The following is a 13,433-nucleotide window of genomic DNA, read 5'->3' on the forward strand; positions in this document are numbered from 1 at the left end:
CGATTCCGTTGCGAAGGGAAAGGCAGATACTATCTCTGTGTCACACTCTGGTAATGCCAATCCGAGCTCGCCATATCCTCACGAACTTTATAGTCCAACTCAGCATCCTCCACCAAACTCATATCCAATTCTACAATCCCCATTCCCTCATCACTAGTCGCCAATCGCCCCACCGACCCCAGAAACGGCACTGCAGCCTGCGACAGACCCGCGAACCCCTCCTCTGCCGGCCCCGCCGCATTACAGAACACCACAGCGCAGGTATTCTCATATGTACGACTGACAATAACAGAGTCGAGGAAGATCTGCTCGGCTAATGGGTTCCTCTTAACCCCAATCTCAGGGTCGGTCAGTTTCCAATACGCGGGGACAATGATAATCTTGGCGCCCTGCGAAATAAGCTCTCGGAATGCCTCCGGGAACGCCAAATCCCAGCAGATCAGCATTCCGACCTTTCCGAGGGGGGTGTCGAACGCGATATGCGGTTGATTCTTCGATCCCTGGACGTGCTCCCGCTCCGGATGCCATAGGTTCTTCTTCTCGTATCGTCCACAAATGTCCCCGTGATGGTTGATGAAGTACGTGGCGTTGACGAGTTTTTCCTCCCCTGATTCCGCGTCCACGTGCAACTCTGCGAAACTCCCCGGGACGATGCAGATATGACATTCCCGAGCGAGGGCGCGATACGCGTCCAGATACTGCTTCCAGTTTTTGCAATCGTTGCGGAAGTCAGGGTTCGGAGGGTATAATTCCCCTAGGTGGAATTCGGGCAGTACGGCCAGCTGGACTCCGCGGCTGGATGCCTCGCGGATTCGAGCGACCGCGCGAGCATGGTTGTTGTCGATGTTGTAGGGCTACCGTTGATTAGGTATGAGAATCTCTTATCGGGGGTGGTCTTACCTTGGGGTATAGCTGGATTATAGCGATCTTGTACTTAGCCATGGCTGTTGAATACCTAGTATACAGGGCATCGATTTATGGTGTTCACATAACCTATTTATAACTTAAGTTTGACCTCCGGGTTAGACATCCCCCATTGGACCACACCGCCGAGAGCCATCTTTTCATGATACACATCCTCCCCTACGGAACTAGGTACGGAATCTATCCGAGCAGATCGGCGTTTCAACATCTTTTGATAGGAAGACCATTCCAATAAAAACATTTCCACGGACGCCTTAAGCCTAAGTGTATCCCCGCATTTCCATGACGGTTTATTTGATGCATTATTATTTATTGGCTTAGCATTTTCTAGTCCTGAGGACCTGAGGCCAGCTCAGGAACTACAGATAGGTATAGATACCGAAGAGACTTGCGCAAATTTCTGCCTTTTCTTCATTCCACATCATAGTTTTCCAGCCACTTTTCTAGCGTCTGGCTTCACATGTATAACTAAAGGCAGAGATAGTACAATGTCGTCTATTAGCTTTCCTTCTATAAAGTGCTAGGTTATTCCTATTGCTATTCTTAATATCAAGTGGACTTTATTCTTTAGTGTAAAGCTTAAGTGAACATGCGTTGGGAAACACAGATTTAACCTTCCTCTTTGCAGACTTCTCAAGGGCATGGAAGTCGAAGAAGCATTCCTAGCCCCTATATTTGCATGCATCGCATGTTCTTTACTCTGTCGCAGACGCCCGAACTGCCTTCGGCGGACTAAATCGAGGTAGAAACGAGTTGTGATTGTAAAATATCATATTCTAATGACAAGATAAATTTATTCGTGCGATTTGCCTAGTACATTATACACTTAGAAAATTAGAAAGAAACATACTGCTAAATCCAGCGGTTCAAACGGCTTCTGACGCATCATAGGCCCGGCTTGGTGACACTGACAGCTAGTTCTGCAACATCCTTTTTAGACTGTCTCGGGTTGTGGCATCAAACGGCGAAACACTTCCTTAATTCCCATGTATATGCGGTATTTGTGTTAAGGAAATCATATAAGACAAACATTGTGTCCCATTTCCCTTCTATGAGCTGATGTTCCGTTATTTTAGAGCCTTCCAGAATGAGTGTCCTACGTGCCCGTCCCTAGTGATCGTGTCAGTCTCCTCACTCGCCTTTAATTTATCCAAATGAGAAGTTTCGTATCTTACCTTATTGTAGGTGCTTTGGATTTCAAGACACCTATCAGCAGCAGTAGTACTACTGCTCCCTGGGGCGCACCTATCCATGTTATTCTTGAATTTGATGAAAATATCCATTGTAGAAACGAAAGCAGGTATTTGCATGAAGTCTTTATGGGTCGAATATCAATAAAAAAAGTCCCCGTTAATATTAAGATCTGTGGTGATCATTTTAGAGTCAAATTGGATTGAATGTTTTCAACGCTTCCAACTAGGAAGCAGTGAGCTCCTCTATTTGGATATGCTTCGTGAAAAACTTCCTCGGGCTTCCTTTCAGCGGACCCAGATTTGTAAGAAAGTTTTTTCTATCTTATAGAGGTACTGTCTTGGCAAGATATATGATTGACTCTCTCATCCGATTAATCAAGCCGATGTACTTATTCGCGTCTTCGAGGGTATTTCATTCATTTTCTGCCACGTCCATTTACTAGAATTGTTAGCATAGCCATGTCTTGCTTGGTTAATGTGTCATACCGTGGTCCCGACTGCAAGGATGTTTAAATACAACACAACTAATGCAATCTTGTTCAGTTTATTTGCACGATGGTCTTAGATATATAGATATTTGTGGTTGCTTATACAGACACTCTGGCATAATACCAGCAAATATCTTCGGTCCCCAATATAGCGGTAATAGTATCCATACAGATATCCCGGTTGTGTTAATACATGCATCTGTCGTGCGGATGGCTTGTAACCAGCTTCGAAGGCTGGTGATATTGTTGGGCTCGAGTTTGCTCTAGTTTATTAGTTGTATTTGGTTGAGCTTCCGTTATTACCCTCTGTTGTAAGAACGGTATGTTCAACCCCGAGACTTGCAATGGACGGAACTGTAAAGCCCACCGTGATTTAGTTGCGTGCTACCAGAAAAGCTTCCAGCTTGGTTGCTAGGGTTCCAGTGTTGCCATCTCTTTCTGTATTTCTTCGAATTTTGTGTGGAATTGGTACGGAAATATTCCTGTCAGTAGAGGGGTGTCTATACAGTGATAGTCAATATCACGACTATTCAGATAGTTCTAGAAATCTTCCGACTGCTGTATCCTCTGCTGAGATTGTGGTTTTTATTTCTGAATTGTGGACCACCGCATTATCCAAAGAAGGATTCCGTATGTTGGCTAAAGGTTACCAATATCGTAATTCTAGTGCGTAAAATCATGTCAACCTAGTCGAAGACCTTTGGCTTATATCAGCTAAGCAGGTACCGATAGATTTGAACAAATCTTCGCAAAGAATGTAGTAGCCTCTTAATGCTGGGAGCCAGGATCGACCGTAAGCCACGACCAAGACCAGTCGCCCTGCCGTAATTCCGGAAGCTCCCACCTGGCTATTTGAATCGAAATCGCCCATACTGTATTCGTTAAGGGCTGTGGACAATGCTCAATATGCTCTTTCAGCTTGGTCGCCGTTCAATAAGTCATTAGTTTTTCATTATACCTAACTATGTTTCGAGTCCTTGATGTCCTCAATGGTCATGCGCCATCGGAAATTTTTCTTTCAGCATTCCCTTTCAGATACATGCCGACTCGGTGACGGCTTGAAATTATATGTAATACTGTAACTAGAGCCATGACACCTTTCGTAGGCCAGAGCATGATGCTGCGATGCTGCATAGTAGGGTATTCCCATGGCTCGTTGCACAATTGAGTTGGTTTCTTACAAGAGAATTCTTGGACATACTGAGGATACTCTGTTTATTTTGATTTATCTGGGATGAATGTAGAGTAAAAATTAGAAGACAGGTATGGCCCTGCTTGTATAGCTTGAAGGGGGAATGTTGGACAAGAAGGACGTTTTTGGGCCATTTTCTCCTATAAATAATCATGATGATGTATGGACATACATCTTATCAAGAACTGCGGACAAGTGAACAAATAGATGTGTCCTATTCCCTAAGGCCTTTCTCACCACCCACTTTCTTTACTTAGAAATGTACAATGTTGTCTACTACATTCACAGCTAATCTACCTAAGGTGATTGATATTGCTGATACTATTCACAATAAAATAGATGACTATTGTATGTAGAGGAAAACAGAGAAACCTGAGCTGCTTGGTCATACCTTCAAGTATCTAGAGAATGACAATATCTTCATCACAACTTAGATAATAATGCTATAACCCAGTGTGGTCCTTTATCCTTATATGCTTGCTTGGTCTAGCTTGTACGTCTTGTGCTCAGGCGACAATCCAGCTTCCGCCTATTATAATATCTTTGTCTGTTTTAAAGTGACTAGCTTGTCGGTCGACACGATCGTTACCACGTAGACTTTATGTATCTCGGATGGTGGAGGATCTAAAAGGGACTAGAACTATTACAGCGATTATCTGTGGTTGGTAGAATCCAGCGAGCTGGCTATAACATTGTATTCAATGGTTACACAATCTTTCAAAGCCTAACTTCGCCACTTCCGTGTTATCTATAATGGGTATGGGCGTAGGCAACTCCACTACTCAATAATATGCAAGAGTGGACCTCATGAATCAGAGAAAACGCGTGTATACAGTATCAGGTTCGAATACTGACTGCAAATAATATTTCTTCAATTTTCTTCACTAAATTCCATAATCAGCAAAACCTGAATGGGCTCTTTTCGTGGGCTCTTGCAAGAGGAGGGCTGAAGACCTGTCTCATACCAAGAAATAGAGGGTTGGGGTGTGATGGAATCACTGTGCCAAATCAACGGAAAAGTAAGCTCCATATTTTTAGCACCGCCCCTTCCAGACTAGCTGCTTATTGTAAAACCCTACTTAGTAAATTGTTCTGCATATCTCCATCCCATTGTATCTATATGTACGGTTTTGGTGGAATAACGCCATTCCGGCTAAGGTAAGGTTAAAACAAGGTATAATGATATATGACGTGCTTCCATTTTCCGGATGACAGGAATACACTGATTAACTAAGAGATGCATATGGATGAGGACACCACGGTAGCCATTTACTGCATACTCTCTGTGCGCCAATATTGCACATTTTTCACAGTTGCCATATGACATACATTCTGTATTCATTTCATGTTATCCGGGAACCCAATGACATCTCTATTTCTTCCAAATAGCACAGAATCTTCATTATGGACTTACTGGCAGATGATCTGAACGTCTCTCAGAAGATACTCCGCTCGTCTTATAGGATACATGTGCTATATAGGAGACAGATTACCGAAAAGACGCGAATATGCAACTTGAGATATGTCGGAATCAATACGAAATCCCTTCTACTATCCGTCTGAGACGGATCTGGAATCAGAATGGTCTCGAATTCACCGGGCAGCTTTACTACTCAAAGGCAAATCCGAGAACCGTGGCTACAGTCGTATCTCACTATTTGCGGTGAGTACTATATTTGGATGGACCACTATCTCCACCTAAACTTTGACTACTCTCAACCCCGGAGGTTTAATTAATAGAATGCTGTATGTAAGGTTATATATAGCCTGTCCTTTAATTAGTGATTAAATATAGATCCTTCTTACAGCTGTAATAGGACAGCCCCTCCAAATTATTGTCAAAGAAAAATTAAAAACTCAGCCTGTATATATATTTATACGGCGACTGCCAACGCAAGAATTAGTACACCTACATGAATATAATCCTCTGTACTGGTAGACCCCTGTCTAAATTATTATATAGCGAATTACTCGCATCTTTATATCAACCAGCCATCTACTATTCTCGTAATGCATTCTATCTTTTCATGTACAAGGGTATCGATGAGAACCATAGGGTTAAGTACCCGATCTAATGTACCAAGGAGTTCAAGAAAAGGGGACGAAGAATGAGAAAAAGAGAAGAAAATTGTCATCAGCATAAGAGGAGAAATAGTTTCGTTGCAAAAAAAAAAAGAAAAAAACAAACATCTTCGGCCAAATTCATAGGACGAGACAACAAGAGATAGAGGATATCGGCATGCCAAGGGGAAAAATCTGTACTTCAAATATCTTCGGCGAAGGGATAAAACAGACAACAAAAGAGAAATCGTGGATCATCGTCGATCAAAGAACCAGCTGGTACGTTTCGCCGTCTCCTGCGACTGGACCCCAGCAATGGGAGCGCTGCTCTCGGATCCCCCACCGCCGCCGCGGAGCGGCTTCGCAATCCTCGAGCCGCCAAAACTGAAACCGCTGCTGCCATCCATAGTTGGAAGACCCCTCGTCGACCCCTGCTTCGCGGCCTCGAGTCTCTCTTTGACAGCAGTGAGTTGAGCCTCAAAACTATAGGGAGGTCAGCGGTTAATAGTTATCCCTTACCGAATACAGACAGGGGTTGGACGACGTACCGATGGTTCGCTTGGGTGAGCTTTTCCTGGCTCTCCTGGAGCAGGCTCTCCAGGCTCGCGATCCGCTCGTTTCTCGCAATGAGTTTGCGCTCCGCAATGGCCACTTCCTTCTTCAAACTGCTGTTCTGTTCCACCAGCTGCCGCTGTACATGGGTCAGTTGTTCAAGGTTGCGTTCCAAGAAGGCCATCTTCTTCTGCTGAGCCCGATTGTTCGAGGAGCGGAGCACGTTATTGTATTGCTCACGGGCATCATCCAGCGAGATCTCCAGCTCCACTACGCGCTCACAACGGTTCTGCAAGTCACGCATGAGTGACTTTTTCATGGCGTCAAATTCGGCAATCTGTTGTTGCAGATTCTTGCCTGCAGCGCCATTCGTCGACACTCGAGATTGGGAGTCCGCAAGAGACTGTCGCAACTTGCCAAGTTCTTCATCCTTGCGCGCAATTTCGCTCCTAAGTTCGGCGGCGGCCTGCAGTTCAGTCTCTTTGCGAGTAACATACACTTTCTCCAGCCGCTCTCTAATCTCTCCGACATCTTCTTTGCCCAGGTTCCGTTCCAGAAGCTTCTCATAGTCCTGCTCGAGATTGGCCAGCTTCTCCTCAACCACCACTCTACGGCTGTCCTGCAGCTCACCCAGTTCCCCTCGGTCATTCATGGTTAGTTCGGCCTGGCGAATAAACCCTTGAGTTTCCACGAGGCTGGCTCGGAGCTCGAGAAGGTCATCAGGGGCAATAGTTTCGCCTGTTTCGCTGACCTTGTGCAGCGAGTCGACGCGTTGAATGAGATCTTGCAATTTCCTCTCGTTATCGGAGAAAACATCACCCCCGAGATCAAACCCAGCCATCATTTTAGCCATCTTTTCGGCTTTCTTTTTCTCCTTCTCATCCAATGCAGCACTGGTTTCTTTAGCCTTCATCCTAACATCAAGGAGTTGCTGCTTGACATCGTCCAGCTCAGCAGTTAACTCGGCGTTGGCTTCCCGAAGGCCATCCATGGTAATTGAAGCTTCTTTGCTTTCGTACGACACCTTTTCTAGCTGCATGCGCAGCTCATTGACCTCTGTGTTCAGTTTTTCATTGTCCTTACCCGAGCGTGCGGAGTTCTCCTTCATGCTTTTCAGTTCCTCCCTTGCTTCGCGAAGACCGCGTTCAACATTGGCAATGTGCGATTCCTTCTCCGCGATCTGATCGTGGAGATCATTCTCCCGCTTAAGGAATTCCTCTCGTTCATCTTTCTCTAGAATGATGCTGGGTGTGCTAGAGCGATCACCAACTCGTGAATCCGGTCGAGGGGTCTCGGATCGAGGGGTGTCTTGAAGTCGAGAAGGAGTTCCAGGGCGTGGTCCGCGAGGCTCAGGTTTCGTAGCACTGACTGTTTCACTGCCCCTGGAAGTCCACCGGTCTTTGGGAACGGTCTCACCACTTCGCCATACCTGAACTTCGGTCTCCAAAGCCGAGATATAATTCTCAAAATTGATGACTTGACCTTGAGCTTTGCGAAGTAGCGCTTTCAATTCGGCCGGGCTCAGTTCAGCATTGACCTTCGCCTTGTTCTTGATTGCCTTTGCGCGCACACCGAATCGTAGTGTAGAGATTGTTTCTGCATCGTTGTAACTACTGGGAGAGCAGTTAATGATCAACGTAGTTCTTGAGTTACCACCCAAACTTTCTTGCAGGATTCGGGTAAGTTTGGAATCCCGATATGGGATATGTGTCGATTTGCCATCCGTTAGCGCGTTGATGACCATACCAAGAGCACTTAAACTCTTGTTGATTTTCTTAGCCTCTTCAAGAGTCTGTCCACTGGCACCTGTCTTTCCAACCTTCTCGCTACCAGCCAAGTCGACCAAGAAGAGCTGACCGCTCTTAGCGGAACCGGTTTCGAGGTTCTTCTGTGTAACGGTAATGACAAAAATCGAATGAGATCGGGAGGACTCCTGGTTCATGTTTGTGGCGGAAACTGCCCTGGCCGTACCACCACGACGCATAACCTCGTAGACCTCTTGTACACTGGAAACATAGACCTCGAGCAACCCTTTAACATACACACCTCGCGACTTCTCCTCGTGCACAGGCAGGTTATCGTTTTGGGGGACCAACAAGTCGCGAATACGTTCCATGTAAATTTCCATGTAACTAACACGAACGGTGTATTCGATGTTGCTCGGACTCGTGAGAATACTGGCGAAGATTTGCTCGACAATACGCGGAATGATACCCTTCCCGACGTCATCATCGATATCCGAGCCCATCATGGTATACGACTTTCCTGCTCCCGTCTGACCATACGCAAAAACGGTTCCATTATATCCGTTCAAAATATCGTCAACAGTAGGCCGAATAGAGAAGTCAAAGATGTCGGCCTGCAGCGAGTTCATAGGAAACACTCGGTCGAAGGTGAAAGAAGCAGATTCTCCGGACTGTCTTCTGGTCAACACAACACAAAGATAACTGTTCGAGACCAAAGCCGACTCACGTTGATGAGACATGATTGCTCATTTTCAAACTCAACGATGGGCTCCCCTCCTGACGCTAATTCAACCTTGTTCTGCGGTCGGAATCTCGCAACGACTGCGAATGAACAGTTAGTTGAATAAAAATCACTGAGACCAAATGGATACGCTTCAAAGACCACGTACCCTTGATAGTGTTGGGGCCAGATGACCTGTCAAACAACATATCGTCAGTATGCTTTAGCGAAAGGAGGTAATGAAATGAGAGACATAGAAAAACGTACGCCATGATCACTCTGACCCAAGCTCAATAAGCGTACCCAGGTAATTTAAGGGATTCGAAAAGGTACCCCACGAGGAGGGGAAGAATTGTGGGCTTTGGTTTCCAAACCCGGTGAAGGTCGAGTCGGTGGTAATCGAGGACCGATGGGAGTTGTTTGGGTCAGGGGTCCACGTGCGCGGCGCACGCAGACAACGTGGGCAGTAAGAAGAACTACCACCCAAGAAAGAGAGAGCTGATTCACGACTAGTGACCGTCTATCTCACAGCGAGGGGCGTGCTGTGAGGTCAAATGTCACCGATCGGGCGGAAGAGGTACGCGTGGGTGATTCTTAGAAGTGTCGGTTGGAAGAGTGGTTCGAACACCAACCATTTAGGACGGTTCTTGGCGCCCACCTAAAAAAACATTGGAAATCACCTTGTCCCGCATCAAATTTACTGAAAACCAGAGATAAATGACGGGTTTCCGGTCATCACATCATCACAGCAATAATAAGTAACACTCTATAGAATGCAACGAAACTAGGGTGGTTTTTTTGACTACAATATACATTCCGAAGACAGAAAAAATCCGAGTTAAGCCTATGCATTATGCAACGTTAAACAAAACAAATGCAATTATCCACAACACTGAGAAGAAAATTCACCAGGCGCCAAAACCCCGCGCTGTGCATGTCATCAAACAGCATGAAGTTCCCCGAATTCAAGACTCGATGAGTCATACAATAATTCAATCAAGTAACATGGCTACTCGCCGTCAACTTCTCTCGTGATCGGAAACGCTATCCCGTCGTAGAGAGAATAACCATAAGTATAGCGAAATGAAACCAAGAAAATAGTTAATAGGTCAAGGGAACCGGAGGCAAAGGACTAGTCCTCCCAGCTCTTCTCAACTGTTTCACGCACGCGCTTGATGTATTCCTTCCGATTGTCTTTGTACAAGTTCGAGGCTTCCACATTTGCCGGCGATGAAGTATTCGGGTCATTAAGTAAGCTAATATGAGGAAGCATGATGTGATTAGTTGGCATTCAGATGAAGGGGTCGCAGCCAATAAGACATACCTCTGGATACTAGTGAGGATTGCCGCCACGTCATAAGTTGGGCTCCAACGATTCTGTAAAATGTCGAGGCAAAGTTCACCAGTACCGTAGACATTTGGGTGAAACATCTGACTGATAAACTTGACGCCGGGGGGTTTATTAGGGTATTGCTCCTCAAAATGCATGACCAGGCGGAATGTGCCATCCTCGAAAGGGGTATCGGCAGGGCCAATGATAACGGCATTCCTAAGAGCAGAGATCATCAGTGCCATACATAGCACTTAGAAGTCACGATGCCATACCAAGTCATGACATTGTCTGCTACAGGAGAAGCTGAAACGCCGGCAGGAGGATCTGTTTGCATACGCTATCCACCAAGGTTAACCCGTGAGAATATGTTAGATATCTCCATCAAATTAACACGGGCGATAAGCTTGACAAATGAAAACAATCAAGAACTCGAGATTCACGGTATGAAGTCTTGATAAAGCACAAGAACTACTGTGGCACGTACCTTGAAGTCACGCATCAGACGACGCCGGGCAGAGGTAGACATCGCGGCGGGGTACGGGGAGCTATCGGAGGATAGAGCGAAGGAGGGGAGGTGGTGGGTGTGACTTCAGGTCCAGAGACTAGACAAGTTGGAAAATTGTGACCTGAAAATCAGATATGTAGAAGAACAAAAGGTTGAAGTTCGCAGCGTGAAGGAGGTATTCGAATGAAGTGGAAAAGATGGAATGGGTCTTAGGGGAACAATAAAGCGGCCGATCCAACCAAGATCGCTATTTTGGGCTACTTCCCTCACGCCGTTCTGTTGCCATCGGGAGAACTCACTCGATGGGGAAACTAGCTATTTTTGACCATATCTACAATGACGCACGATTACCTCATCTTCACCGCGAGATGTTACTAAGAAATGCACACGTGACATCATGTGATTGATATTTGCCTCGGTCGAAAACGTGCGGGCAGCGGGCGGCTAGAGGCGGAATACATTGCGGAGAAGAGACGGAGGGCTGTCCATCTTCCTCGGCGTTTCGCACGCCTTCTCTCCTCACAACCATCTACCTCCTCCATTTCCACCTAGCAGTTGTTCTCCTATCCCCCAAAATGACTATCCAAACATCAGCTGGACTAACGGCTCGGCTCTTCGCTAAGAGAGCGTCTTTCCCTGCATCTCGTCAGTGTCAGAGACAGTTCAGTGCTGCGCGCCCGGTCCTTAAGGAGATTCAGGACGCCTATATTCTCAGTGCTGCTCGCACTCCCACTGCGAAGGTTATATTTCCTTGCTGATTACTGAGATATCAATGCTTATTTGTACTTCGCTGCTGACCTGCCCCCCAGTTCAATGGCTCCTTTGCCTCCGTTTCTGCCCCCGAATTGGGAGCAGTGGCTATTAAATCGGCCGTGGCCAAATCAGGAGTGCCAAAGGAGAAAATAACAGATGTCTACATGGGGAATGTACTCCAAGGCGCGGTTGGTCAGGCCCCGGCTCGGCAGGCATCTATGTTTGCGGGCCTTTCTCCTACCGTGGAGTCTATGACTGTAAATAAAGTGTGTGCTTCAGGCCTCAAGGCTGTGACAGTGGCTGCCCAGAATATTCAGCTTGGTCTGGCAGATGCCCAGGTCGCCGGTGGAATGGAGAATATGACTAGAGTCCCTTACTATCTGGCTCGGTCTAGTCAGTTGCCAGCATTCGGGGACATCAAGTTGCAAGATGGCTTGATCAAAGATGGACTGTGGGATGTCTACAACCAATTCCATATGGGCATTTGTGCCGAGCAGACCGCAAAGAAGTACGAGATTTCCAGGGAGGACCAAGACCAATACGCGATTCAGTCGTACCAACGGGCTCAGAAGGCATGGGACGAGAATAAATTCGCCGATGAGATTGCCCCAGTTACAGTGAAGGGCAAGAAGGGAGATATTGTGGTTGAACGCGATGAGGGGTATGAGAATCTGCGCATTGACAAGATGGCGACCTTGAAGCCTGCCTTCCTCAGAGACGGCACTGGTACCGTGACTGCGGGCAATGCTTCTACCATGAATGACGGAGCATCAGCCTTGGTTTTAGGCAGCAAAGAAATTGCCCGAGAATTCGGCCAGGGTAACCGTGCTCTAGCGCGCATTGTTTCTTCTGCGGATGCCGCTATCGATCCCGTCGACTTCCCTATTGCCCCTGCTAAGGCAGTCCCAATCGCCCTCGAGCGGGCTGGAATTACGAAGGATCAAGTTGCCGTGTGGGAATTTAATGAGGCATTCGCTGCCGTCATCAAGGCCAACGAAAAGGTAGGTCCCGGCTTACCTGGTGTAATTTCTGAATGTTTCTAACAGCGCAACAGATCCTGGGCCTCCAAAACGCTAGGGTCAACCCCCTTGGAGGAGCTATCTCTTTGGGACATGCTCTTGGCAGCTCTGGGTCCCGCATTCTGGTAACCCTGCTTCATCAATTGCAGGCCGGCGAATATGGTGTTGCTGCTATTTGCAATGGTGGCGGTGCCGCCAGTGCCATGGTTATCCAGAAGCTGGACAAGGTTGAGTGAAATTATACTCTCTTAGCCAATTAAAGCACTTTCCTGTATAATTTCATCTGATTCCCAATCTAGTGATAGCTCTTATTTTTTATTTTTATTTTTATTTTGGGCTGTGTTTATTTGCCATTTTTATGCGAATTTAAAAGTGACAACTGCATGAATCTATACCCACCTTCTGACAAGGACTCAAATCATATCATGCGTGTATATATGGCTGCTTAATGACGAACGCTCCAATTATGTTTACTGTACTACTTATTATAGTTATTTAAAATACCACTGGTAATGCATATTTGTGTGGCAAATCTAAGCAATAACTGCACGTGACAACATATGCCATTCCCAATTGAGGAACATCTTACGCGCTAACCCAAAACATCCACAACTCTTCTCTTGATTTGGGGATTTGAACTCTCCACTTGCAACTGACAGCCTACAAACTGTACTAATCTTGAGATACTTTTTGTGTGACTATTCACTGTCTAATCATGAACACTGGTAGTCTCTTTATCTGTTAGTAGAGAGATATGTTAGGGCCTGTTGAGCTGCAACTCGTTCCATCTTGTTACAACTGCCTGGCATGGTCCGCAGACGGTGAAATAGCTGTCGCCGCCGGGGAATATGTCCAGATTTTAGTATGTTCTTGCCAAAATCTATTCCCCAGTAGATAAATACCGCCAGCTAATACCTGTACAGACACCAAAGGAAAACACAGAAAAT

At 46.2% G+C, this 13,433-nt stretch overlaps 4 protein-coding genes across 4 annotated transcripts; 1 reads left to right on the top strand and 3 right to left on the bottom strand.

Moving 5' to 3' along the window:
• Positions 1-29: 29 nt before the first annotated feature.
• Positions 30-942, bottom strand: ATNIH1004_002259 (carbon-nitrogen hydrolase family protein; the record flags this gene model as incomplete). The annotated part of the gene is made up of 2 exons (XM_033566954.1): positions 30-854; positions 901-942. 2 exons carry the CDS (start codon positions 940-942, stop codon positions 30-32), a joined length of 867 nt encoding a protein of 288 aa, XP_033428949.1.
• Positions 943-6,112: 5,170 nt separating this feature from the next.
• On the bottom strand, positions 6,113-9,418 carry KLP1 (putative kinesin family protein (KinA); the record flags this gene model as incomplete). The annotated part of the gene is made up of 5 exons (XM_033566955.1): positions 6,113-6,341; positions 6,407-8,826; positions 8,883-8,977; positions 9,046-9,071; positions 9,406-9,418. Coding segments are annotated over 5 exons (2,783 nt in total), but the record flags the coding sequence as incomplete, so codon positions are not given.
• A 590-nt stretch (positions 9,419-10,008) lies between these two features.
• Positions 10,009-10,735, bottom strand: ubc2 (E2 ubiquitin-conjugating protein RAD6; the record flags this gene model as incomplete). Its single annotated transcript, XM_033566956.1, has 4 exons — positions 10,009-10,132; positions 10,201-10,425; positions 10,482-10,546; positions 10,694-10,735. 4 exons carry the CDS (start codon positions 10,733-10,735, stop codon positions 10,009-10,011), a joined length of 456 nt encoding a protein of 151 aa, XP_033428951.1.
• Positions 10,736-11,289: 554 nt separating this feature from the next.
• Positions 11,290-12,722, top strand: ATNIH1004_002262 (thiolase family protein; the record flags this gene model as incomplete). Its single annotated transcript, XM_033566957.1, has 3 exons — positions 11,290-11,454; positions 11,524-12,468; positions 12,522-12,722. 3 exons carry the CDS (start codon positions 11,290-11,292, stop codon positions 12,720-12,722), a joined length of 1,311 nt encoding a protein of 436 aa, XP_033428952.1.
• Positions 12,723-13,433: the final 711 nt, after the last annotated feature.

Source organism: Aspergillus tanneri (genome assembly GCF_003426965.1).
Source record: "Aspergillus tanneri strain NIH1004 chromosome Unknown AapTan_1_pilon_pilon_pilon, whole genome shotgun sequence".
Classification (NCBI taxonomy): Eukaryota; Fungi; Ascomycota; class Eurotiomycetes; order Eurotiales; family Aspergillaceae; genus Aspergillus; species Aspergillus tanneri.